This window comes from Lepidochelys kempii, chromosome 3, assembly GCF_965140265.1.
Source record: "Lepidochelys kempii isolate rLepKem1 chromosome 3, rLepKem1.hap2, whole genome shotgun sequence".
Taxonomy (NCBI): Eukaryota; Metazoa; Chordata; order Testudines; family Cheloniidae; genus Lepidochelys; species Lepidochelys kempii.
The window spans coordinates 165,065,541-165,087,509 of NC_133258.1; the positions used below are offsets into that span (position 1 = coordinate 165,065,541).

The 21,969-nt window shown below is 41.0% G+C and overlaps 1 protein-coding gene across 3 annotated transcripts in view; it reads right to left on the bottom strand.

Annotated features, from left to right (window-relative positions):
• Window positions 1-21,741, bottom strand: part of CENPF (centromere protein F) — a 68,284-nt gene extending 46,543 nt beyond the window's left edge. For 2 of the 3 annotated variants that reach the window (XM_073338916.1, XM_073338918.1), the window contains exons 1-7: window positions 21,684-21,741; window positions 15,979-16,185; window positions 13,480-13,676; window positions 7,101-7,216; window positions 5,808-5,899; window positions 3,790-4,081; window positions 1,447-1,649 (exon numbers count right to left, since the gene is read on the bottom strand). In XM_073338916.1, coding sequence (XP_073195017.1) covers window positions 1,447-1,649; window positions 3,790-4,081; window positions 5,808-5,899; window positions 7,101-7,216; window positions 13,480-13,676; window positions 15,979-16,140 — 1,062 coding nt within the window. In that variant the 5' untranslated portion in view covers window positions 16,141-16,185; window positions 21,684-21,741. Of the gene's footprint in view, window positions 1-1,446; window positions 1,650-3,789; window positions 4,082-5,807; window positions 5,900-7,100; window positions 7,217-13,479; window positions 13,677-15,978; window positions 16,186-17,458; window positions 17,700-21,683 lie in introns of those variants that run through there. The other variant, XM_073338917.1, reaches the window with a different exon arrangement.
• Window positions 21,742-21,969: the final 228 nt, after the last annotated feature.

A 21,969-nucleotide genomic window follows, 5' to 3' on the forward strand; every position in this document is an offset into this window, starting at 1 on the left:
CTTGGAGATTTTTTCAAATATTTTGGCATTTCATCTTTTTGAACATAGTTCTGATAGCACGGATTCATCTCCCCATACAGCGATCAGATCCAATATCTCCCGTTCAGTCCATGCTGGAGCTCTTTTGCGATTCTGGGACTCCATGGTCACCTCTGCTGATGAGATCTGCACGGTCACCTGTGCTGATCCGCTTGCCACGCTGGCCAAATAGGAAATGAAATTCAAAAGTTCGCGGGCCTTTTCCTGTCTACCTGGCCAGTGCATCCGAGTTGAGAGTGCTGTCTAGAGCGGTCACAATGAAGCCCTCTGGGATAGCTCCCAGAGGCCAATACCATCAAATTGGGTCCACACTAACCCAAATTCGACCCGGCGATGTCGATTTCAGCGCTAATCCCCTCGTTGGGGAGGAGTACAGAAATAGATTTTAAGAGCCCATTAAGTTGACAAAAATGGCTTCATTGTGTGGATGGGTGCAGGGTTAAATCGATCTAACTCTGCTAAATTCGACCTAAGCTCGTAGTGTAGACCAGGGCTAAGTGTTTATGGAGAGGCAGAAACAACATGCAAACAACATGCCAAAGCATGTCTGGCATTCAACATATGGAGCATAGCATGAGCCTTAGAAGCAGGTGGTTCAAAGAAAAATATAGGCAGATGAATCTGCTAGTTCAGATGTAAGTCTGTGACAACTGTCAGTAGGAACACAGGATGTGTCCTAAACACACTTTGTCCGGACATAAGATAGCATAAGTTGGATCTGCATAAAAGCTTGGATTTCTCCACCCTTCTTTGAGGAGATCTTAGTCTGGGATCATCTCTGTACTCTTCCATCTCTGTACCTTTTTCACAGAAAGCTTCTTGTCCAACATGCCAGATTTTGAAACAGGATGTTGCTGATGAGGCCCAGGAAGTTAAGGACCCAGTACTAGCACTCTAAGGAGCAGAGAAGGCATTTACAGGACGGTTATATGACCCAGGTCCTGAAGCTAGTCTCATTGCTTCACCCATTAAGTAAATCTGGAGCAGGGCTTCTCTAGATTTGCAGAAATGCTGGTCTCCCCTGTGAAATCTTTTGTGTACTTTTATCCTGTTCTATACAGACCAGATTTCACGGTCTGTGATGTGCTTTTCATGGCCGTGAATTTGGTAGGGCCCTACTTACCAGAAAAGATGTTCCAGATCTCTAGTGAATCATGCCCAAAGGCATGAGGCTGCAAGATGCTAAGTACCTGCTAAGAAGTGCTTGGAACCTTGCAGAAAATGGCAAGCTAATTAAGAACTTTAGGTTGTCCAACATAATACGTACTTTCAATTCATTATCCTCAGGATGTTCTAAGAAACATTATTCAATATCTTGAATCTTGTAAATATGACTGAATGTTTGCACACACTACTGCTAACAATAATTATAAAAGCAGCCAGAAGAGGCCTGGTGCAACATGGTACCTGGGCAGTAGCTTGATCACGTTGTGCTGTCATTCTATTCAATTCATCTCTAATTTTGTGCAAAATAGAATCTTTGTCCATGAATTCCAGTTTTGTTTTCTCCAGCTGGAGTTGAGTTTCTTGAAGTTTGTTCATATGGAATTTCTTTTCTTTTTCTTGATCTTGTAGCTGATGCTCTAGTTCTTGAACTCTGGAGCTTAATTCTTAATTTAAAAGAAAAAGGATTAATATGATGCCTTCTACTTAAAAAGTTATTTACTGTATTAGTACTTTAAAGCAGCCTACACATTCTAATTAGACATATTCTATGCACTTGATAAGACTTCAGGCACCTATCAAATGCAAATAAAAAATAAAAACTATTTAAAAACTGCTTATCAGATTAAATATGTAGCAATATAAAAATTTTAAAAATCTATTAAATTAGGAAAATTGAAAGGCCTTTAAAAGTCTAGTTGGCTCAATTTATGTTTATTTTTTGAGCTTGGATAGTGACTATCGATCAGTTTCACTTTGTTTTTTACTAGCTTCATTTTCCAATTTTTATGCATTGGCACAACGTTGCAGTGTTTAGGCCACCAATTTTGCAGAGGTTCTTTGTTTTTAAGAACTACCTCCACTGGAATTTTCTAAAAAGTTATTGAAACATTTCTGCTTGGTCTTAAGTTTTGAAAAAGCTGCTTCTTAAGAAAAGCTATTACAAACCTATGTTTTGGGCCAAATTTAACCAAACAGTGTTCGTTTAGCTTATTCAATGCATGTCTCTCTTTTTGGAAGGGTCCTTTAGTAAATACAATCTGTGGGCTCTTAGTAAATACAATCTATGGTCTTTTTTTCACATCACTAAAACATTGCGTATTACAAATCAAAACTGCTTTTGTCATGATACACATGTGTGTGTTTGGGGAGGCTCAGAATCTATACAGTTTCTTTTCCACACACTTCAATGGAATTTTATACATGAAGAACAGTAGTCAGCAATTACAGATTATTAGCATGTGAAATAAATTATCTGATCATTCTTTCATGAGGACCTATTCCACTGATACTCTAGCTGCAAACAAACAGATGGCAGCCAATAGCAGTTGAGAATTTTCCTTTTTTCAGTCTCTGACCCTTCTCCCTGCCCCAGCCCCCCAAAAACCCTTTAGTCTTCCAAAGCTGAAACTTCAGTTTAGGTTTGCAATGAACTTTACGATGTGACCATGCATATAAGCTAAACATTGAATGAAAACTCTACCCAATTGAACTAACAGTAAGCAAAGGGTGAGTGTTTGAATTGATACAACTACCCTGCAGAACAGCATTACCATTTAAAAAGTTATCTTTTCTGAAGACCACTTGCCAACAATTTTGGCTTAATTGGATTAAAGTAGAAGTCTAAGAAAGGAGGCGCATCCATTCACTGAGAAAATGGAGGATCCAGACTGTCCTAAACACTTCCAACAATGTAACAAAATTAACCGACAGAAAGCTGAAGACCAAAGACAGAAAAACAGAGCACAAGTTATGAAATGGCCCTAAGTCACCTGTCACCTTATCTGCTGAAGACAAGGTTCATCCTATAGTGTTTATTAAATGTCTACAAAGACTTCCGAGTGGATATCCTGCACAGCTGAACTGAGGCTATGGCTACACTACAGCTTAAGTCGACATAAGGTATGTTGTTCAGCGGTGTGAATTAGCCACCCACCTGAGCGACGTAACTTAGACTTAAGCGTCAGCGTGGACAGCACTATGTTGGCGGGAGCGCGTCTCCTGCCGACATAGCTACCATTGCTTGCGGGGCGTGGAGTAATTAAGCTGACGGGAGACCTCTATCCCATCAGCTTAAAGTGGCTACACTAAAGAGCTTAAAGCGGAACAGTTGCACCAATGCAGCTCTAAACTCTCTAGTGTAGCCATAGTCGGGGGGGACGGGAGGGGGACAACACGACACTTCTCAGTTGAAGAAGCTCCAAATGTTCATTCTACTATGGTTTTAGTTTAACCAGGCAAGGATCTCCATGAAAAATGACTTCTTGATAGAGCAGATTACTCTACAGAATCTTCCAAAGAATTAAATTCAAAACACAATAAAACAAGTCATTTTATTACTTCAGTTAATTTTTTCTTACTGGAAAAACTTTATAAATCAATAAAATAATTAATAAACACGTATATAGTGTTTTTTACCCAGAGATCTCAAAAAGTCTTACAAGTTGAGAAGGTATTTTACCCACATTTTATATATAAAACAGCCTTCAATGAAGTCCTTAAACACAGAGGGTTTTAATTATCTTTAAAAAATGATGTTCTTATTTATAAAATAGATTTCAAGTCATAACTATACTTGCAAGATACCTTGGTTCTGTGTTTTTAACTGCTTGATGACAGAAGAATTATCACAATTGTCAGAGAAACTGTTGCTGAAATCTGTCTTCTTTGATCTTAAGCCACAGTGGCTAGGAGTTGCCTCTTGTTCCCATGGAAAATGGGATGAAGTAAAACCTCTCTTTAAAGGGGTTTCTTGACTGCTGAATGAAGGACAGCTTGGTGTCTTCTCTTGTTGCCACGAGAATACTGATGAAGAAGCCTGATGCCGAGCAATCTCTCTGTGACTCTTAGTACTTTGAGGATGAGAATGATTTATTTTCTATTTAAAAAAAGAGGGTGGGGAAAGCATATCTACCTTTACACAGCTGACAATTTATAAAAGAATTCATTCACTACTGTATGGTGGAAATAAGATAGGGCACTAGGTCACGCTGTCAGTTACAATTTTTGATAACAGAGTCAGCAACACAGATCATCCATTAGTACAAAGTACTATACAAATCACACCAGTCTGCTTTTATACCCCCAACAGTCAACTGACTGGAATACTTTGCCAATTAACATCACAGGCAGCTGAACAGGGTTGGGATAGTACTATCTGCAGTTCAAATACATCTAAGCTGGCCAGCATCTCAATGACAAGAAGTTTGACTTGTGGTTCCTTATATTGAGCATATCAGGTTTTTTGTTTTGTTTTTTTAAGAGAGGCGTCCTATCAATTAACGCTGAGTTACTTCCCTCCACATTCCTCACAATCAGATCAGTTTTGTAAAGCTAGCTGTTGACATGCATAACATTCATTTATGTACTTTGTTCTAGACTTACTGTAAATTATATCTGATACTCATTTGTGTTCTGTGGAAAAATATAGATACAATTTTAGACTATGGGCTCTATTCATCTCCAAATGTGTGGTGATCCCATTAGCAAGAATTCTACATGTAAATCGTTCCATACACAAGAGAGAGATTATTTGCACTTACTTTTACAAAATACCTCGACTCAAAAAACATGTTTAGGCTCTAATATCAGATATTTTTCTTTCACTAGACAAGCTCTGTGTCCCTAAACCTCTGACAGCCAGAAGCCGGGACTGGATGACAGGGGATGGATCACTCAGTAAATTGCCCTGTTCTGTTCATTCCCTCTGAACCATCTGACATCATCCAGAAGCCAGGATAATGGGCTAGATGGATCATTGGTCTGATCCATTAGGGCCATTATGTTCTAAAAATACAAGAAAGCTGCTATTGGTACTTACTGAACTTGGTTTTTCAATATGTCTAACATTTGAATGGAGTTTGTGACTAAAGCACTAGGGGCCCCAATATTGGTCCCCCAAAATTAACAAGAATGTAATCCCTGATTTCCGTGGCAGCACTATCAGTCTTTAAAACTTCAACAAAGGAAGCACCAACTGAAAAACTTTAATGGGAATACTCCTGGATATTTACACTGAGTTTATTGTGTAAATAAACTTTTAAATTTACTAGAAAGTGATTGTACAAGTATTGTATTAATTTTGTTTGTAGCTTTTCAGTACACATTTCCTAAAAAAGGATTAAAGCATGTTGAAGTAGTATAAATATTCTTAAGGTGGTAAAACAACTGTGCCCAACTTGAGTAGGTTAGGTTTTTTGTTTGTTCTGTTTTTGAAACAGAAGAGGTCATTTTCAGATTTTGAATGCAAAAACATATACGTTCCTCATAAATTCTATCCCTCTTTATAACTGTGGGTAATGAGAAATTCTCAGTCATGTGTGATTATTTAGATGAAAACATTATATTTAAAAAATCCTTTTTGTGTATTCTGATTCATACTAACTTTTTGAAAATGCTGTCAGGAAATTAACCATACCCACTGCTTACTCTTCTTAAATCTACACTTTAATCTCAGTGGCATGAACAGTGAGCAAATTTAATTTCACCAGTTTCCCTGAAAAATCATATGGCTAATTTTGAAGAACTGCACCTTTCTCCATTTCACACAATAAATGAGATTATAATTCTGAGATACTCTATACCCCATTTCAAATGATACTTACTTTAATCTGGATATTTCTCAGTTCTGCCTCCAGCCTTTTTCTTTCTTCAACTTCTTTATTGTATTTTTCTTGGAGTTCTTCAAACTTGGAATCTACAAATTGACAATGAATATTTGTTGTTAATCTGGCTCATTTCATACATAATATCTTTCTTATACCATTTCTTATGCCTAATATTAAGCAAGGGTGATAAAAGCAACAGCCCTCATTAACCTCTAGTGATATATAAAAGACAACAACTCAAGGGGAGTTCTTCTAAAACCAGTAAAACTGAGTATTTCAGGGACTGAAAACTGAGATCTGGAACTCAGTGCCACAATGAAAATGCAACCATTAGACTGAGGGACGAATACCAGGGCTATAAGTGTATATTGTAATATCACCTGAATGAAGAATTTTTTCCCCATCGCTCCCCTGGAATTAACATTCATTTGTAGCATGACTGAAATATCAGGCATTGAGATTCAGATATTCAAAGAAGCTTAAAAAGAAAAACCAGTGGGACTTGGACACCTAATTTCTTGCTAATGGGAATCACCACATATTTGAAAATCTCAGCTTAAAGTCACATCACTCAGATTCCTATCTTGCTTCTTTCCACTTTAATTCCTACATAACTGTAGCAGCCACTTTCTCAAGCAACACCATAGCCAGAATGCTTTGCATCTTCCGAAAGCATCTGAAATCTCAGCTTTCAAATGAGAACAAGGACTGATCTCCACTTCCAGTTAGTCAGGTAGCCAAATGCAAGTTTTTGGCAGTACCTTGTTTTAGTGTCCATGAAATGTGTTTGTTTTGTATTGTAGATTCTGAATTTCACAACCCTAAACACAAATAAATTGTGTGATGTACATTGTCACTGGCAAACATTTTGAAATCTGAGCATTTACTACTAAATCCCTCAAGACCCCAATTCACCAGCCAGCGAAACTGAATTTCAATTATTTTTAATGAACCTTCACCTGAATGTTTTGTTATAGAACATAATTAGGATGTACATATGTTATGTCTATATTAGTATCTGCATTTGTGCCCTCCCCTGAATCAAGACAGAGCATATTCTTGGACTCTCAAAGCATGCTCCCTTAAATTCTTACATATTCACTCATGAGAACTAATTTTCAAATATTGGAAATTTATAGACATTAACAGATTATAAGCCAAACACATGGTCAACTGTTTTCTTCATTCACCTTCTGTTTTCTTTTATGCTTCTGGAGTGACATGTATTTTCAAACGAATTTACATTTTATTCAATTGCCTACTAGACACGGGGGGGGGGGGGGGGATTACCATTGTGATTTTGATTTGGTGTTAAAGGAGCAGCAAAATTCTTCTGTGGTGTACTACTGAATGATAAGTCTCCTGTAATCAATGTTTGCTGACTTCTCTCAAGTTCAGATTTGTACCTGTTTAAAAGAAAATTAGAAGTTCAGGGAATTAGTTACAGAAACAAATAGGGCCCAATCATACATTTTTAAGAGCCCAAAATGCACATTGAATGGCAATTTTGGTTACTCAAGGAATATAAAATTGGGCACAATAAAGATATATCACTAAAAATATGATTTATATATCAATTCTAGATTACAATACGACACCTTCAAATAAATATTGGAATCTGTACTTTCACTTCTAGTGATATTTGGTTGTTTTAAATTTATTCTTATACGAAAGAGACAATTTGTTTATATTTTAGATACACACAAGATTTAAGATTTCAGAAGACTCGAAACAAAAAGGACACATGGATGAAAAGGAATTACAATTATACAGTATTAAGATCAGTCAGTTCTGATAAAGCTCCCTCTGCTGGACATTCACAAGACTGCTGTGTTTAGATCCCAATATGCTAGATTTGTGCTCTTAAGCTTCCCTTGGCCTGAATAGGCTGCAGCACTGCCTTTTCCTTTGGCTTCTCTGGTACACTTCCAGGGCACAGGCTCTTAGTTCCACTTCACAGAAATGGGTCCACACAACCTAGCTGTCTTAGGCATCCAGGCCAGCACCGACCCCGCCGACAAACACACCGGTTTCCCCAGAGCTCCAACGTTGTGGGCACTCTGGGTACACAGTTCACCTCTTCAGTGACATGTGGTAGCTGAATACAGACACACAGACTTTACAAGCATTCCCAAAAACCACTCTGTTAGCAAGCACAATAAGTATTCAGATCTGGCCAAAAAAAAAAAAACAAAACCCTATACACAATTCCCTGCTTCAATTTCCTCACCACTCTTAGAGCATTCTTTGGACCTAGCTCAGAGTCCTCTAGTTCAGGATTCTTCCTCTCTCTCTGCCCTCCTGCACATGGTTTCTCCTCTGAATCATGGAGTATCTGTAGTCTTTTCTCTCCTTGCCCCCCTCCTAGGGTTAGAGACCCTCTTATTATCTCCCCCCACTTTCTCAGGTGACTCCCAATCAGCCTCATCAGCTAATTAAAGTACCTTCCCACAGATTCTGTTGCTTAGTTACCATCATGCCTAGAATTCAAATTTTGAAAAAACTAGTTTGGCCTGGATGGTAGCCCTTGCTTTGTCCCAGGGCTTTAGTTAAATGCTAAATGCTCCAGTTAAATGATCATCAGAGTTTAACAGTCTGTCATTGTTTGCTTTGTGCCCCCACCACTTGGAATTTTAGTCCAAGATGGAGGTAAAAAGAAAGAGGCTAAAAGATCCACATTCAAAACGGAGTTTGCAGTCTGACACAGGGTCCCCAATATCAAACAATTCATAAACTGTACATAGACAGATTCCCCAAATGTTCATAATTAAATTGTTTTATTAAGATTCCATTTTATGAAGCTACTGCTCTATGTACAACAATCCCCTTAAGGGTCATATAACCTCCAAACTCTTTATATTATATTAATGAGAGTGATAAAGTTAGAGCATTAGGTCAACATTTTCAAGCCTGTCTCTCTAAAAAGTTGCACTAGAAAGCTGCAGTGGTAAAAATTCTGTTGTCATAGTGACACTACCAAAACTATTTTGGCAAAGCGCATTTTACACTCTGCCATTTCTGCTGGCATGATATGTCTAAATAGCATTGAATTATACTGGCAAAAACACATTGCACTCTGAATAGGCATTCCAGTGCTATATTCCCAAAGACTCAGCATTCAAAGACTCAGCTGAGGATAACTGGAAAATAAATGCAGAGGGTATTCATGGAACAACCACATTTGGTGGAGTGGCAGTTTTGAGCCTGTCTAATGAGTGGTGGGCCCAAATTGTCACAAAGCTGGGACAATCGGTGGTTCTAGAACTTTTAGATGCAGAAGTTCATTCCTAGAGTTGCATGCTCAGCTCACCCCAATCCCTCAACACAGAAACAGCAAGGTGAAAGCTGCCCTTACAGTGGGGAAACAAATGGTGATTGCCCTATGGTATCTTACAACACCAGTTTGCTATCAATTAGTGGGGTAATCAATTTGGTGTTACAAAAAAAGATCAATGGTAAGGACACTCATCATTGAGGTATGCAAGACAATAAAGCATACCCTGCTGTACAGGGTAGTTAGGCTAGGCAATTGTGGGGAAAAAAAATGAATAAATGGATTCAATAAGCTGGGTTTCCCTAAATATGGTAGGGTTACAGGTGGGGAATATAATCCCCATTCTGTGTTCCCCCTGCCCAGCTTCTGAGCATTAAAAAAAAAAAAAAAAAAAAAAAAAAGTAATTTCAAAATGTATACAGGCCTTGGTAAATCACAAGGGAAAAGTTGCTAACAAACACTAGCTGGTTCAGAAAAATTCAGGACACCCACCGTTTTTAGAAACACTGTGCTTTTTGACGTATTGAAAGCAGACTCCCCACTCCATCCAACTGGAATTAATGACGTTTCTGTGCCAATCATAGTTTATGGAAGCTATCTACCCTTAATTCTCTGGCTCAAGAAACCATATACTAGCAAGCTGGACAGAAGCAAAGAAAGATTTGATTCTCACCTGTGCAGCTGAAGAAGGAATGTAAAGTGGACAGAGTTGGAAGGGTCTCATGCCAAAGCTCCATATCAACAAGTAAAACATTCTCCGTTCTAATGCAATGCACAGCATTCAGCACTATCTGATAAGACCCTATTGCCAGGGTGGATGAGTGAGGTGGACAGGCTGGATCTAAAATAGGCTAACTAACAGTTGCATTGCTAACGCGGTTCAGGTAAGGGAAGCTTTAAAAGCTTACTTCGACAGTAGGTAATAGTTTAAAAGAAACGGGGTTAGGTTATTAATAGAACATGTGTTGGTTTTTTGAGATACACATGACTTTTAAGGAATTTGTTATTGAAGTATGGAAGATTGACAGTGTTTCTATGGCCATCAGTATAGTACAGGTAGTGTATTTCTAGACTAAAAGGCTAGCATTTCTGTAATATACATGTATTGACTTTTTTGAGAGGTATGGAAGCCTTTCTGGTTGTATTACTTTCTAGCACTGCAATACTAAAGAGTCACAATAAAGTTGCACCAACTTTCAAGTATGTATTTTATTAACACCACGGCATACTAGACATTAAAAAAAAAGATTACTTATAAATAACTTTACTAGCTATATACCTTGACTAGGTACAAGTACAACATGCAGACTAGATGTCAGTGCATCACAGATGACTGTATGTGTAATCAAAGTTCTTTGTTCCCTAACATGTTGTCCATGGGAGTAGAATACAGAGGGAACTGACACAAGGGGATGAGGTGTCTATGATCCCCCAACACCCCATATTTATCCATGCTTTGGAGTGGGTGAACTAATTCAGTGAGATCCTTAATGCTCCCTGATCAACAATGTATTTGAGCAGCTGGATCAACAGCAGCATTTCTTTTTGCATCTTTATCCTCCCTCTACTCCTTCAGCAGCTGTTCACACCCCTGCCTTATTGCTCTTGCATTTCACTTTTACACCTGCATAACCTCACAGAGCACATCCTTCTCTATGCACTTCCTTTTGGCTCTGACAGTGACCAGACATCTGCACAGGTGTTAGGGAGAATCTTGAGGAGAATCCCACTATCAAGGTTACTGATAAAGAGAGAACTGTTAGGTGGAGAGGAAGGGAGGTGGTCTTCCATGACATAATTGTTGCAGCTACTCAGATTTTCCTACCTTGTACATGATAACTATGTGGATTGCCTCTAAATTATTAAGGCAAAATGAGTGCTAGACCTTACATGGAGAGTACAGCAAGTTTCTTAACCCAATGCCTTGGGGAGGGGATAGGGTTCATTCTGATATATAAAAAGGATAGCATTTAATAAAGACAACTGCACTTAGCAAGGGGCATGACTTCCTGAAATGATCCTAAAGTGGCAAAGAAGGAGCTGTTTAAGAGGCCTTATTATGCCCATAGAAGCATGCAGCCATGCTGTTTTCTGCAATAATCCCCCTCAGAGGTCCTGGCAAAGTGGCATGGGGATGTGTCATACCATGGTGGGCTGGTCAAAGCGTATCTTCAACATAATGTTTGGGTAAGCCTTACATACTACTCCCTGAAAAAAAAGTTCATGAAATTGTGCCCACAAACCAGAAAGCTTTGTGTGTAAAAATTAACAGGCTGCTCTGTCTATACCTCAAAGCACCGCAAGACACCAACTGATAGCGTGCCAACTTGCTTCCTTTCTCTGGCCATACTGTTCCTTGAAATGTTTAAAATTGAACGTGTCTCCGCTTTGTGCCCGCTGTATCCGATCCACGTGGTATGTATGCACTTGCAGTTCAGGATGACTTTCCACACTGTATATACTGCCATCAGATCAGTAACATTGCAGTGCTATCTCAACTGAAAGGAAGTGTAGGTCGCGTAGTCTTGACTTTCTAAGCCTAGAGTGCACTATGTTTCAATTCATGGTTTATAGTGCTTTGTCAAGCTACATGTAATGCCTTAAAGTGCAGATTTGTTATTAGAGAATGTATACACCTAGATTCTGTATGTAATTGTAATCCTAGGATATCAACTTAATGAAGCTAGTTATTGTCAATTGTGTCTCATTGACTTTGCTACAAACAATTCTGCCTCCTGTTACTATTGATGCAGTTAGAACCTTTGCAGTAAAAGTCTTGTTTTAAAAGAGACGTTTTCAGTACACTGTATGCTGGTCTGTCTTTTTGAGAGGAAGATTTGATTATAATATGGGCACTAGATCTAGATTTGGGTACAGCTCCTGAGAGAAACTAGGTAAGGGGCAGATCACTTTGGGAACGTTGAGAATAGAAAAACCCACACCAGAGTGTCTGTTACGGATGACTGACAAAGTGGGGAATGTGGAGTAATGGCTGACTGTTTGCAGCCATAATGGGGGGTATGCGGAGGATATAGGGGAAATACCACCTTACTGTCTGCACACAAGTATGCATTTGCCAAAAGTTAAGGCATATCAGCAAACAATAGTTTATTTAATGGGATATTAACCACTTTCACCTATCACACTCTGCCTTCACCCAAGGAGGAAACATTGATGCATGTCATGGCTAGGTATGAAACAGCTCCTGGCTGTCACCTGCCTTGCTGTATCTCTCCTTGTCCCCACCTTCCTGGTCAGGGCCAGATACCTCTTGCTCATCCATTACTACAGGGAGGGATTACCTTCTCCTCAGCAGGAGTGTCCACAGGGTTACGGGGAGGAGGCAGGGCCCCTCCAGAATATAGTGCCCTGCTCACAATGAGAGACAGGTCATGCAGGTGGCTCCAAAATTCATCTTTTCTTCACCTTCTGGTACCACTGCCTCAGCTCCTTTTCCTTTGTGTAGCACTGAACCTCTCTGAGGAGGCTGAATTTTGCCATAGCCTTCACCCAATTGCTGTAAATATTCTTCTTCCATCAGGAGTGCTGTAGATGTGCCTGCCCATGCTCCTCCCCACACAGTGCAAGGAAACTGAACACCCCCCCTCTTGGAATGGACAGCAGCATGAGACAGAACTAGGAACCTACACTCAGTGAAAATGTAGCAGGGAACAAGAAACATATTGGCATTTAAAAGCGAGGGGAGGACAACTTCCAGGTTGCTGCACTCTGGACAGTGGAGTTCAAGAGTACTACCAGACCGACAGTCACTCTGGAAGGGAAAGTTGCATTGTGGGATTGCAGGTACATGTGCATCCATAAGAACTATACTGGCAGGGGACTTATGTCACTTTGAAAAAGAGAAATAATTAATGCCAGAAAAAGCAGATTTTGTTGGAATAGAGAAAATTAAATGTGGACACACACCAAGCTGTGCTATAAAAGATGAATTTTGCCAAGACAACTTTCAAGTGTTTAGGCACATATTTAACAAGGCCTAATCTTGACAGGCAAATAAAGTATGTATTTTTTTCAATCCTGTTAAGCTAACAGGTTTGAAACATAAAACTTTTTTTGCCCAACAAAGAAAGGGCCAAATATTCAAATGTGCTGAGTACCTATGAATTCCACTGAGCTCAGTAGGAGTTCCAGGTGTGCATTACATTAGATAATCAGAGGCCTAAAGGTGGGACTTTAGGAGCCCTATTTTAGGCACCCAGGTTTGAAGATTTTGGCCACAAATTCAAACTTCTATTTAAACATGGAATACAGTTAAATTAAAATAAGATAAAGTGGACGAAGACAGTAATTTGATAGTCATCTACATGTCTAAGCAAAATAATATTTAAATGGGATAACAGACACACTAGTTAAAGCAGAACAGTATGGTCTCACCTTTTAAGTTCCTGTTCTAGTCTTTCAATTTGTTTCTTGCTTGAAGTTAGTTGTCCCGCTTGATAATTAACTTGCGATTCTTTTACTTGAAGATCATGTGAAATTTTCTGCTTTGTTTTTTCAAGATTATCACACAATTCCATCAAGCTCTGGTTTTCTCTTTTTAGTGTTGCTCCTTCGTTTTTTTCATTTTCAACCTAATTTGATTAGTCAATTATAAAAAACATAAAAAAAATCTTATTTTAAAATTTTGATCAAGCCTGAGAATAAACCTCTTTATTCAGAGTGAAGCGTGGAGACCACTTACAAAATAAACAATTTCTGCTTTATTATATAGTACTTGAGAATATTTTTATTCACTACATTTCAAAGGCCTGACACTGAAAATTTCAGTTACACACAAAGCTATTTTGCTATTCTAATAATGTCCATATCACATTTTTGAAAAGGCTTCCCTGTGTAACATTTAAAATCAAAATATAGTCACCACAAGTCTATGTTAATTTCCACCTTGGTATTAATATTAAAACGATTTCTCTAATCAGTGGCCCCACACCAGTTCTTGGAAGAGTTTATTGGCTATAAAAACACCTATCCAGCCCTTGCACATCATCAGACGAGCTAAACTGATGACTCTGATCATCATCTTGCCCCTCTCCCTTCAAATCTGTCAATTTTAGCAATCAGTATTTCCTGAATGACTAGAGTTAGAAATCAATGCTCAAGTTGCATTGCCTCAAGATAGCAGCTGGAGCAGCCATGTCTGATTTGAAGTAGGGATGCAAGATAGTAGTCAGAATAATGCAATTTCAAGATCCCTCTCTCTCATGATCTGTGTTGCGTTATGTAGCATTGGAAAACAGATTTGACATTTCCAGCCTTTGCAAAGTATAGTGCATACATTCCTATCCCTGATAGAATGGTCCCAAAAAAGCACTACCAGAGCAAGAGGCCAGTGACAGGTTAAGACTGAATACATAGCAAGGCCTGGATAGTGGGCTAGTGTAATTTTCATTCACTACTTTACACAGGTGTGAATCACTGCTCAGAGTGATTATTAGCACAAAAAACTGAGTGAGTAGTCTACATTTTACTGGTAAGTTAATTTTTTGATGGCAGCATAGACGTTTTGCAAATATTCATCTGATCAGCTATAAACCTAGGTATTATGGCTTTTTTGTGACTAAAGCCCTGATTAAATTGGAGGCTCTATACCGAAGAGTCAAGTCCTTTTAGCTCAAGTGATAGTCTGTGCTAATAATGATAAGGTTTGGGGTTCAAACTATGCTGATGATGCATAAATGGGGGATTATTACAGTTGTACATAATATTTTTAGATTTTAAAGTGAAGACTGGATGTTTCTCTAGAAGATATGCTCCAGGAATTATTTCTGGGAGGTTCTGAGACTTATGTTATATAAAAGATCAGAACGGATGATCACAATGCTCCCTTCTGGCCTAGGACTCTAGGAAAATAAAAGCAGCAATTTTTAATAGCCATTATAACAGAGTTTATTCCAGTACTTTAAAACCACCACACATATACAGACAAGTTTGTGTAAATTCTGAATGAGCCTGTTGCTGGGTACAAAATAAGTTGAGCTAATCATTCACAAAATACCAATGAGTATCTGATATGAGAAACTGGGCGCAGATCATCAACATGACAATTTTGGTATGTTTATAAAAATTTTATATGAAGTGATGAGTGTTCACAGATGTCCATTTGTAGAAATAATTTGTTTTACAAAGCACCCTGTATAATCAAAACAATTTACATAAAGGTCTTTTTAAAAAATTTTACTTTTTCCACTGTGCCTTATAAGATTAATGTTTGCACAGCACTCTAGACGCATTGTATAAGTGATGGTTTGCTATTACCATAACACCTAGGAGCCCTCGTCATGGACCAGTACCCCCACTGTGTTAAGCGCTGTACAAACAGAACAATAAGACGATCCCTATCCCAAAGAGCTTACAATTTAAGTACAAAACAAGGAAAAAGGGGAGAGTACAAGGAAACAATGAGAAAACATTGGTCACTAGGATAGGCAGCTTGTGTACTGAGACCACAGCTTAACTGTTGTCAAGTTTTTGTAGGCATCACAGCAAAGGATAGTTGCAAGGAGGGCTTTGAAAGAAGATGAAGGGACTTCGCGGATGGTTATGGGGAGCTCCTCCCAAGCATAAGTTGACAGTCAGCATGGGAGAAAGCATAAAGGTGCTTGTTGAAAAATTTAAAATTTATTATGGGCTGATTGGATGCAGGAGTTGACATTTCAATAGTGAATGAAAAAAGGATGCCTTGGTTGGGGTAGGCCATGAAGGAGCTTGGAAGTGAAGACAAGCAGCTTGTTTTCTGCAGTAGTGAACAGAGGGGTGCCAAGAGAGGTGACATGGTCAAAGTGACAGGCAGGAGAATCTTTGCAGCAGCACTCTGAATGGATACGAGCAGAACAAAATTGCATTAAAAGTTACATGGTGCATTAAAACTATTACCTTCTGCTTCTGCTTTTGCAAAGCTGCCTCCAGTGATTCAAGCTGAAACTGTCTTTGCTGCCGTTCTTTTTTAAGCTTGTCTAGTTGACTTTCAAGCTCTTGAATCTTCTGAAGGGCCCTTGTGGAAAGGCCTTCTTTCCACTCTTCCACAACCCAGCTCATTTTATATCTGCTTTTTTCCTTAATACAAAGTGAATATCACTGAACCTGAAACACAAGGAGAACATTACTAAAACTGATTTTTAAAAGGCTTAGGTTTCAAAATTTTGATGTTATTCATTGAATGCAGTAAAGAATATGTATTTTAAAATTACTCCTCACTTTCATAATAATTAAGACAGGGCTCAAAAGAATTTTACTCTATGAAACTGTTACAACATTGGATCACATTCCGGTCTCTTGAACCAGGGTTAGCAATTTATATCTGGAGCATAACTTCTAATTTGACATTCTGATTCCTTAGGCTATATCTATACTAGAGACCTACAGCAGTGGTGCTGTAAGGTCTCCCATATAGCTGCTCTATGCTGACAGCAGAGAATTCTCCCATCAGCATAATTAAAACACTCCCAATAAGTAGCAGTAGCTATGTCAGTGGGAGACACAGTGCAGCCCACATTGGCACTTTTGTTGGTGAACAACAAAAGTTTTACTGACAAAAGTACTAGTGGAGACATAGCTTATTAAATTAAGTTGGAAAAAGGTAAGTGACTTCCATCTCCTATAGGGATAATTTTACCTCTACTGGTCCCCACACTTGAGATGCATTTCAGAAAGATGCCTCCTACTATGTTATTTTTATGATCACACAAAAACAGTTTGCTAAAGATCTTTCCATTGATGTGTTGCTATGTATGCAAAACACTCACACACGTGTTCACTCTGAAAGCCTTGCTTTCTCTGCTGAGAAAAATTATACCTTCATTTTAGGTATCTGCTGTGCTTTTCTCTTTACAAGTTTTACAGTTTTTGGAAAGCAAAATAGCTGAGTAGCAGAGTACAAAAGTAGTTTGTAAGCACTGTTTCTGCCAGCCTGAGGCAAACACTCAAATGTAAACATGCATTCAACCGCTGTGCGTATTGATGCAGCTGTAGGATTACCTGTTTCTTCAAAATGAACTGTATTTTGATGTAATGGCAAATAAAGTAATCAGATTTTTGAGATTATTAAGACAGAAAAAGTTTATTAGTTTGAAGCACTGCAAATAATTGCCAGGAAAGCAGATATAGATTTTTCTTTGTTGAGAAGCTATTGTACTACCAAATGAAAATAAGCACTTAGGTATGGCATACACTAACAAGTTAGGCTGATGTTAAGCCTAGTTGTCGACATAGTTGTGCATGTGTTTACACTTAAATGTCTCTCCTACTGATGTAAGCGCCCCATTACAGCAACACAGTAACACCAACTCCCCAAGCAACGCTGAACCATGGTCAACGTACCTAGGTCAATGCAGAACAAGTATAGATGCTGCGTTACCTTTGTCGGCACTAACAATCCTCCAGCAGCTGTCCCACAACGCCTGACACTGACGGCTCTAGTCACAACTGCAAACTCCATTGCCCAGGGATCAGAGACCAGAATGAAAAAAATCTCCCTGTTAAAGTCCCGCAACTTTTTGAATGCCTTTTTCTTGACTGTCTCCCTAGCATTTCTCCATTCCTGTGTGCAACTGCCCAGCTGAACATGCCAGCCACATGTGCTCCAGCTTGGAGTAAACAGGAGATACTGGATCTCCTGGGCCTCTGGGAAGAAGAGGCTGTGTAAGCACAGCTATGGACCAGCCACAGAAATGTGGACACCTATGAGCAGGCTGCATGGGGGAATTCAGGAGAAGAGGTGCGACAGGGACTAGCAGCAGTGCCATGTGAAAGCAAAGAATCTGCACCAGGCATATCAGAAGGCCAAAGAGGCCAACAGTCAGTCTGCCATCGCCACCCCACAAACCATCGTGGATAACTCAGAGGAGCCCAAGCCACAGGCCCCTGGTGTGAACAGTGAGGACAAGGAGGTGGAGGGGAAGTGAAGGATGAAAACCATGCAACCGGGGAATCCAGCTATGCCATGAGCCAGGACCTGTTTGAGATTCCACCGCAGCCCAGTCAGTCCCAGCAGCTGAGCACAGGCAAGCCCAATGCAGGGTAAGGAACTTTAGGTAAGTGTTTGTTTTTCCTATTACAATTGTGTACTTATGGCATCCCCAATTTAACAGGGCACAGCTATCGACTTTTCATTAATTCACTCAGAGAGGAAGTGGTACAACAAAGAGGTAGCATTATCTGCTTTTCATTCCCCCTGTAGAATTAGGCAAGAGGGGCTAGGTGGAGCAGTTTGTTTACATACACAGGGACGGTTCCTTGTATCCTCCTGCAGCGCAATGAAGAGTATCTCCATGAAAGTTTTAATCCTCTGCCAAAGGTTTGGGATGGAAGCCTTATTTCTTCCTCCATAGTAGGATGCTTTCCCATGCCAGTCCATGATAACTTTGGAAGGCATCACTGCAGTACCCAGGCTAGCAACATGCGGACAGCTTCAGAATGCCAGCAGCAGCTGTGTTCCCTAGATCTTTGTTACCCTCAGGAGCTATTACCTAAAAATCACCACCACCTGTAGAAAATGGTGCCAGTATTCAGTAGCATTGCCCTGAACTCAGTTTCATGCCACTGAGCAATTCCTTCACCCCTAGCAGGCTGTACTAAGCATGAGTGTTGCTATGAGTGATGCTGTGCACAAGCACTCTAATAAAGTGTCAGTACGTGCATCTCGTTTAAAACTTTAAGGGAGCAAGGGAAGGGAGTTCTGAATTGTAACTTGCACTTTCCAATGTGACTATGGTAGAACATCAGGGTTGGGAATGGAGGTTGTTCATAACTCTGAACAAAACATTAGGGTTGTTCTTTCAAAAGTTTACAGCTGAACGTTGACTTAATGCAGCTTTGAACCTTTACTATGCGGAACAAAAATGCTGCTTTCCCTTTTTTTTGTTTTGTTTTAAGTAGTTTACATTTAACACACTACTGTACTGTATTTGCCTTTTTTTTTTTGGTCTCTGCTGCCAGATTGTGTACTTCCAGTTCCAAACATGGCGTGTGGCTGACTGGTCAGTTCTTAACTCTGGTGTTTGTAACTCTGAGGTTCTACTATATATCAACAATGGTACCTATGTGTTTTATCTGAACCTGCTGCTGTTGCAGCCTTGAGAGGTTCCCTCTCCACACCCATAGAATGCCAGAGTAACGGATTTCCAGTGCCAGAGTTACTGTACAGCATGACAACTAATAGAATCGGTGACAGTGTAATATTTATAGATTTACACCAAGCACCCCACAATTCCCAAAAGGCCCCAAAACAGCAGGACCAGGTAGAGCACAGTACACAACGTATTACTATGGCTCAATGTTAAAGTGCTCTTTCAAAGCCTCCCTGAGCCATACAGCTTCACTTTGAACTTTAACAACCCTCATGTCTAGCTAGTCGAACTCAGCAGTCAGCCACTCCACCACCAACCTAGTGGCAACTTTTCCCCCCTTTGCTTCACAGATATTATGCAGGATACAGCAGTCAGCTAAACCATGGGTTCCCCATCCCGAGATCCAATCTTGTGATTAAACACCACCAGTGCCCCTTCTATCTACCAAAAGCATATTCAACTGTCATTCCACACATGCTGAGCTGGTAGCTGAATCTTTCTTTGGTGCTGTTGAGGTGGATGGCTTCATGAGTCAAGAGAAAAAGAGAGAGGTTGGGTCCCCCCCAGTATCACTACTGACATTTCAACATTATAGTAATCTGCCAGTCAAGAAAGTAGCTGATTGCAACTTTCAACAGTCCTGTGTTCTTAACAATGCAAGCATCATGCACCTTCTCTGACCAGCCAACACTGATGTTGGTGAAGCATTTCTGGTGACCCACCAATGCTTGCATAACCATATAAAAGTAGCCCTTTCTGTTGATGTACCCTGTGGCAAGGTGCCAAAATAGGGATGTGTGTGCCATCTATCACCCCACCAGTTTGGGAATCTCATTGCTGCAAATCCATCCACTATGTCCTGCACATTGCCAAGAGTCATAGTCCTGCATAGGAGGAGATAAATGGCCCTGTACACTTACATGACAAGGGCCCCCACAATGGATTTTCCGACTTCAAAATGATTTCCCACTGACCAACAACAATCCAGTGTTACAAGTTTCCACAGCATAATCACCACTCACTTCTCCACTCTCAGTGCAGCTCTCATTTTGGTCTCCCTGCACCAGAGGGCTGCACCAAAAGTTCTGCAGCCACTGTTAGTCATCTCAAACCTGAATTACAATGCAATCTCACCAGTTAATCCTCATTTCTCAGCCTCAGAACCAGTGCTACAGGAACATCACCAACAACCTTGAATTGGTTCTGACTATGTCCCACAGCAATCTGTCCTCCAAGAAAGTCATGTTCCCGACTGATTCGATTCTTCTTATGGCTCTAGAAATGCTGGAGGATCACGCGTCCTATGCTTGCAATGCTTATGAAAATAGTGCAGAGCTGTGCGCTTTCCATGCTTGTCAGAGATCGCGGACAGCGAGGAGGACCATGCAGCTTTGTGGAATTTTAGAAAGGCCTGAAAATTATAGGATAGAACAGCAGCCCCTGAACTTTTGACAGTTGCACTCCTCCCTCCCCCCCCCCCGCTGCATTCTCCCAGAGGTGGGGCCAGGAGCAGAGCTGTGGCTCCAATGGGGGGAGGGGGGTGGGGAGAGGGGACCCATATAGGAGTAAGGGGGCCAAGGCTGGGGCTGCAGCTGGGGGGGAGGGTGGGTCTGGGGCCAGAGGCAGGGGCCGGAGCCAGCAGCTGAGCCCACAGGACCCATACCCCTGAGGTGAGAAGCCACTCCAAGCAGCAAGCAACAGAGAGCAGTCTTAAGCCAAGCCTCACAGCTGGGATTACATGTGTTATAAAACCCTAGCAAAGACATGCCCTAGATTAGCTGTGTCCTGAGCTCTACCACTGAGTCTTATCCCAGAAGATCTAGACATTCTGGGAGGCTTTCCATGAAGATCTAAAGTGAAATCCTCAACAATCTAATAAACAGCTCCTTGGCCCTAATCATACAAACCTGTAAAGACTTTGGACAAGTCATCCAAGGTGGTACTAGGAAAAATGATAACATCCGACCAGCAGGCCAAATTGCTCACCATTTGCTACAAAGAAAGACGTTTTCTCACAACAGTTGACAGCAGTCACAAGAAAAAAAACAGTGCAGCAGGAGTCAGAAGATGCTAAGCAAAGAGATCTGCACACAAACGATCCGTTTTTCCAAGGAGGAGGGTACACAAGGGAGTTTGAGAAACAGTGACCTGCTGGCACTTGCTCTGGAGTACCCGCCCCAAATCTGCTCCTAGTGGCCAGCGCCCTGTCCAGGCTGGGCCAGCACAGCACACTCCCGGCGAGCACAGGCGGCCTGCTACGGGCCACGCTTACACACGCAGCTGAAGCCGGGGCTGCAGCGGGAGGCTCGGGGAGGGGGATCGATACACAGCAGGGCAGAGCCAAGCTGGGGCAAGGCAGAGCCCTCCCGCCCCCCGGCCGCCCTTGTCTCCACGCAGGAGCCAGTTTTACCCGAGCCTTTCCAGGGACGAAGCCTAAACCGTAGCCCAGAGGCAGGGGGAGAAGCGATCTCTGAGCGCCCGCTAGCACCCGGCTCCCCCCAGCCCCCCACTCACCGCAGCGCCCGGGGCTGCCAGACGCCCGGCCCCGCTCCCTTCCCCAGCGCCAAAGTTCGAAAAGCTGCCGCCGCACGGTCAGTTACACACATCCCGGGATAGCGCTGATTGGCCACTAGCGCAGCCGCTCACAAACCAGCCCTCCCCGTTGGACCAATGGGCTCAAGCCGCAGGGCCGAGCCTCTTCGATTGGTGCGTTCGGAATGATTCAAACTCCATTGGCTGTTGCGGGAGGAGGGTGGGGTGTGATTGGCTCTGAGGCTGCAGCGCAGGCTGGGGCGGGCTG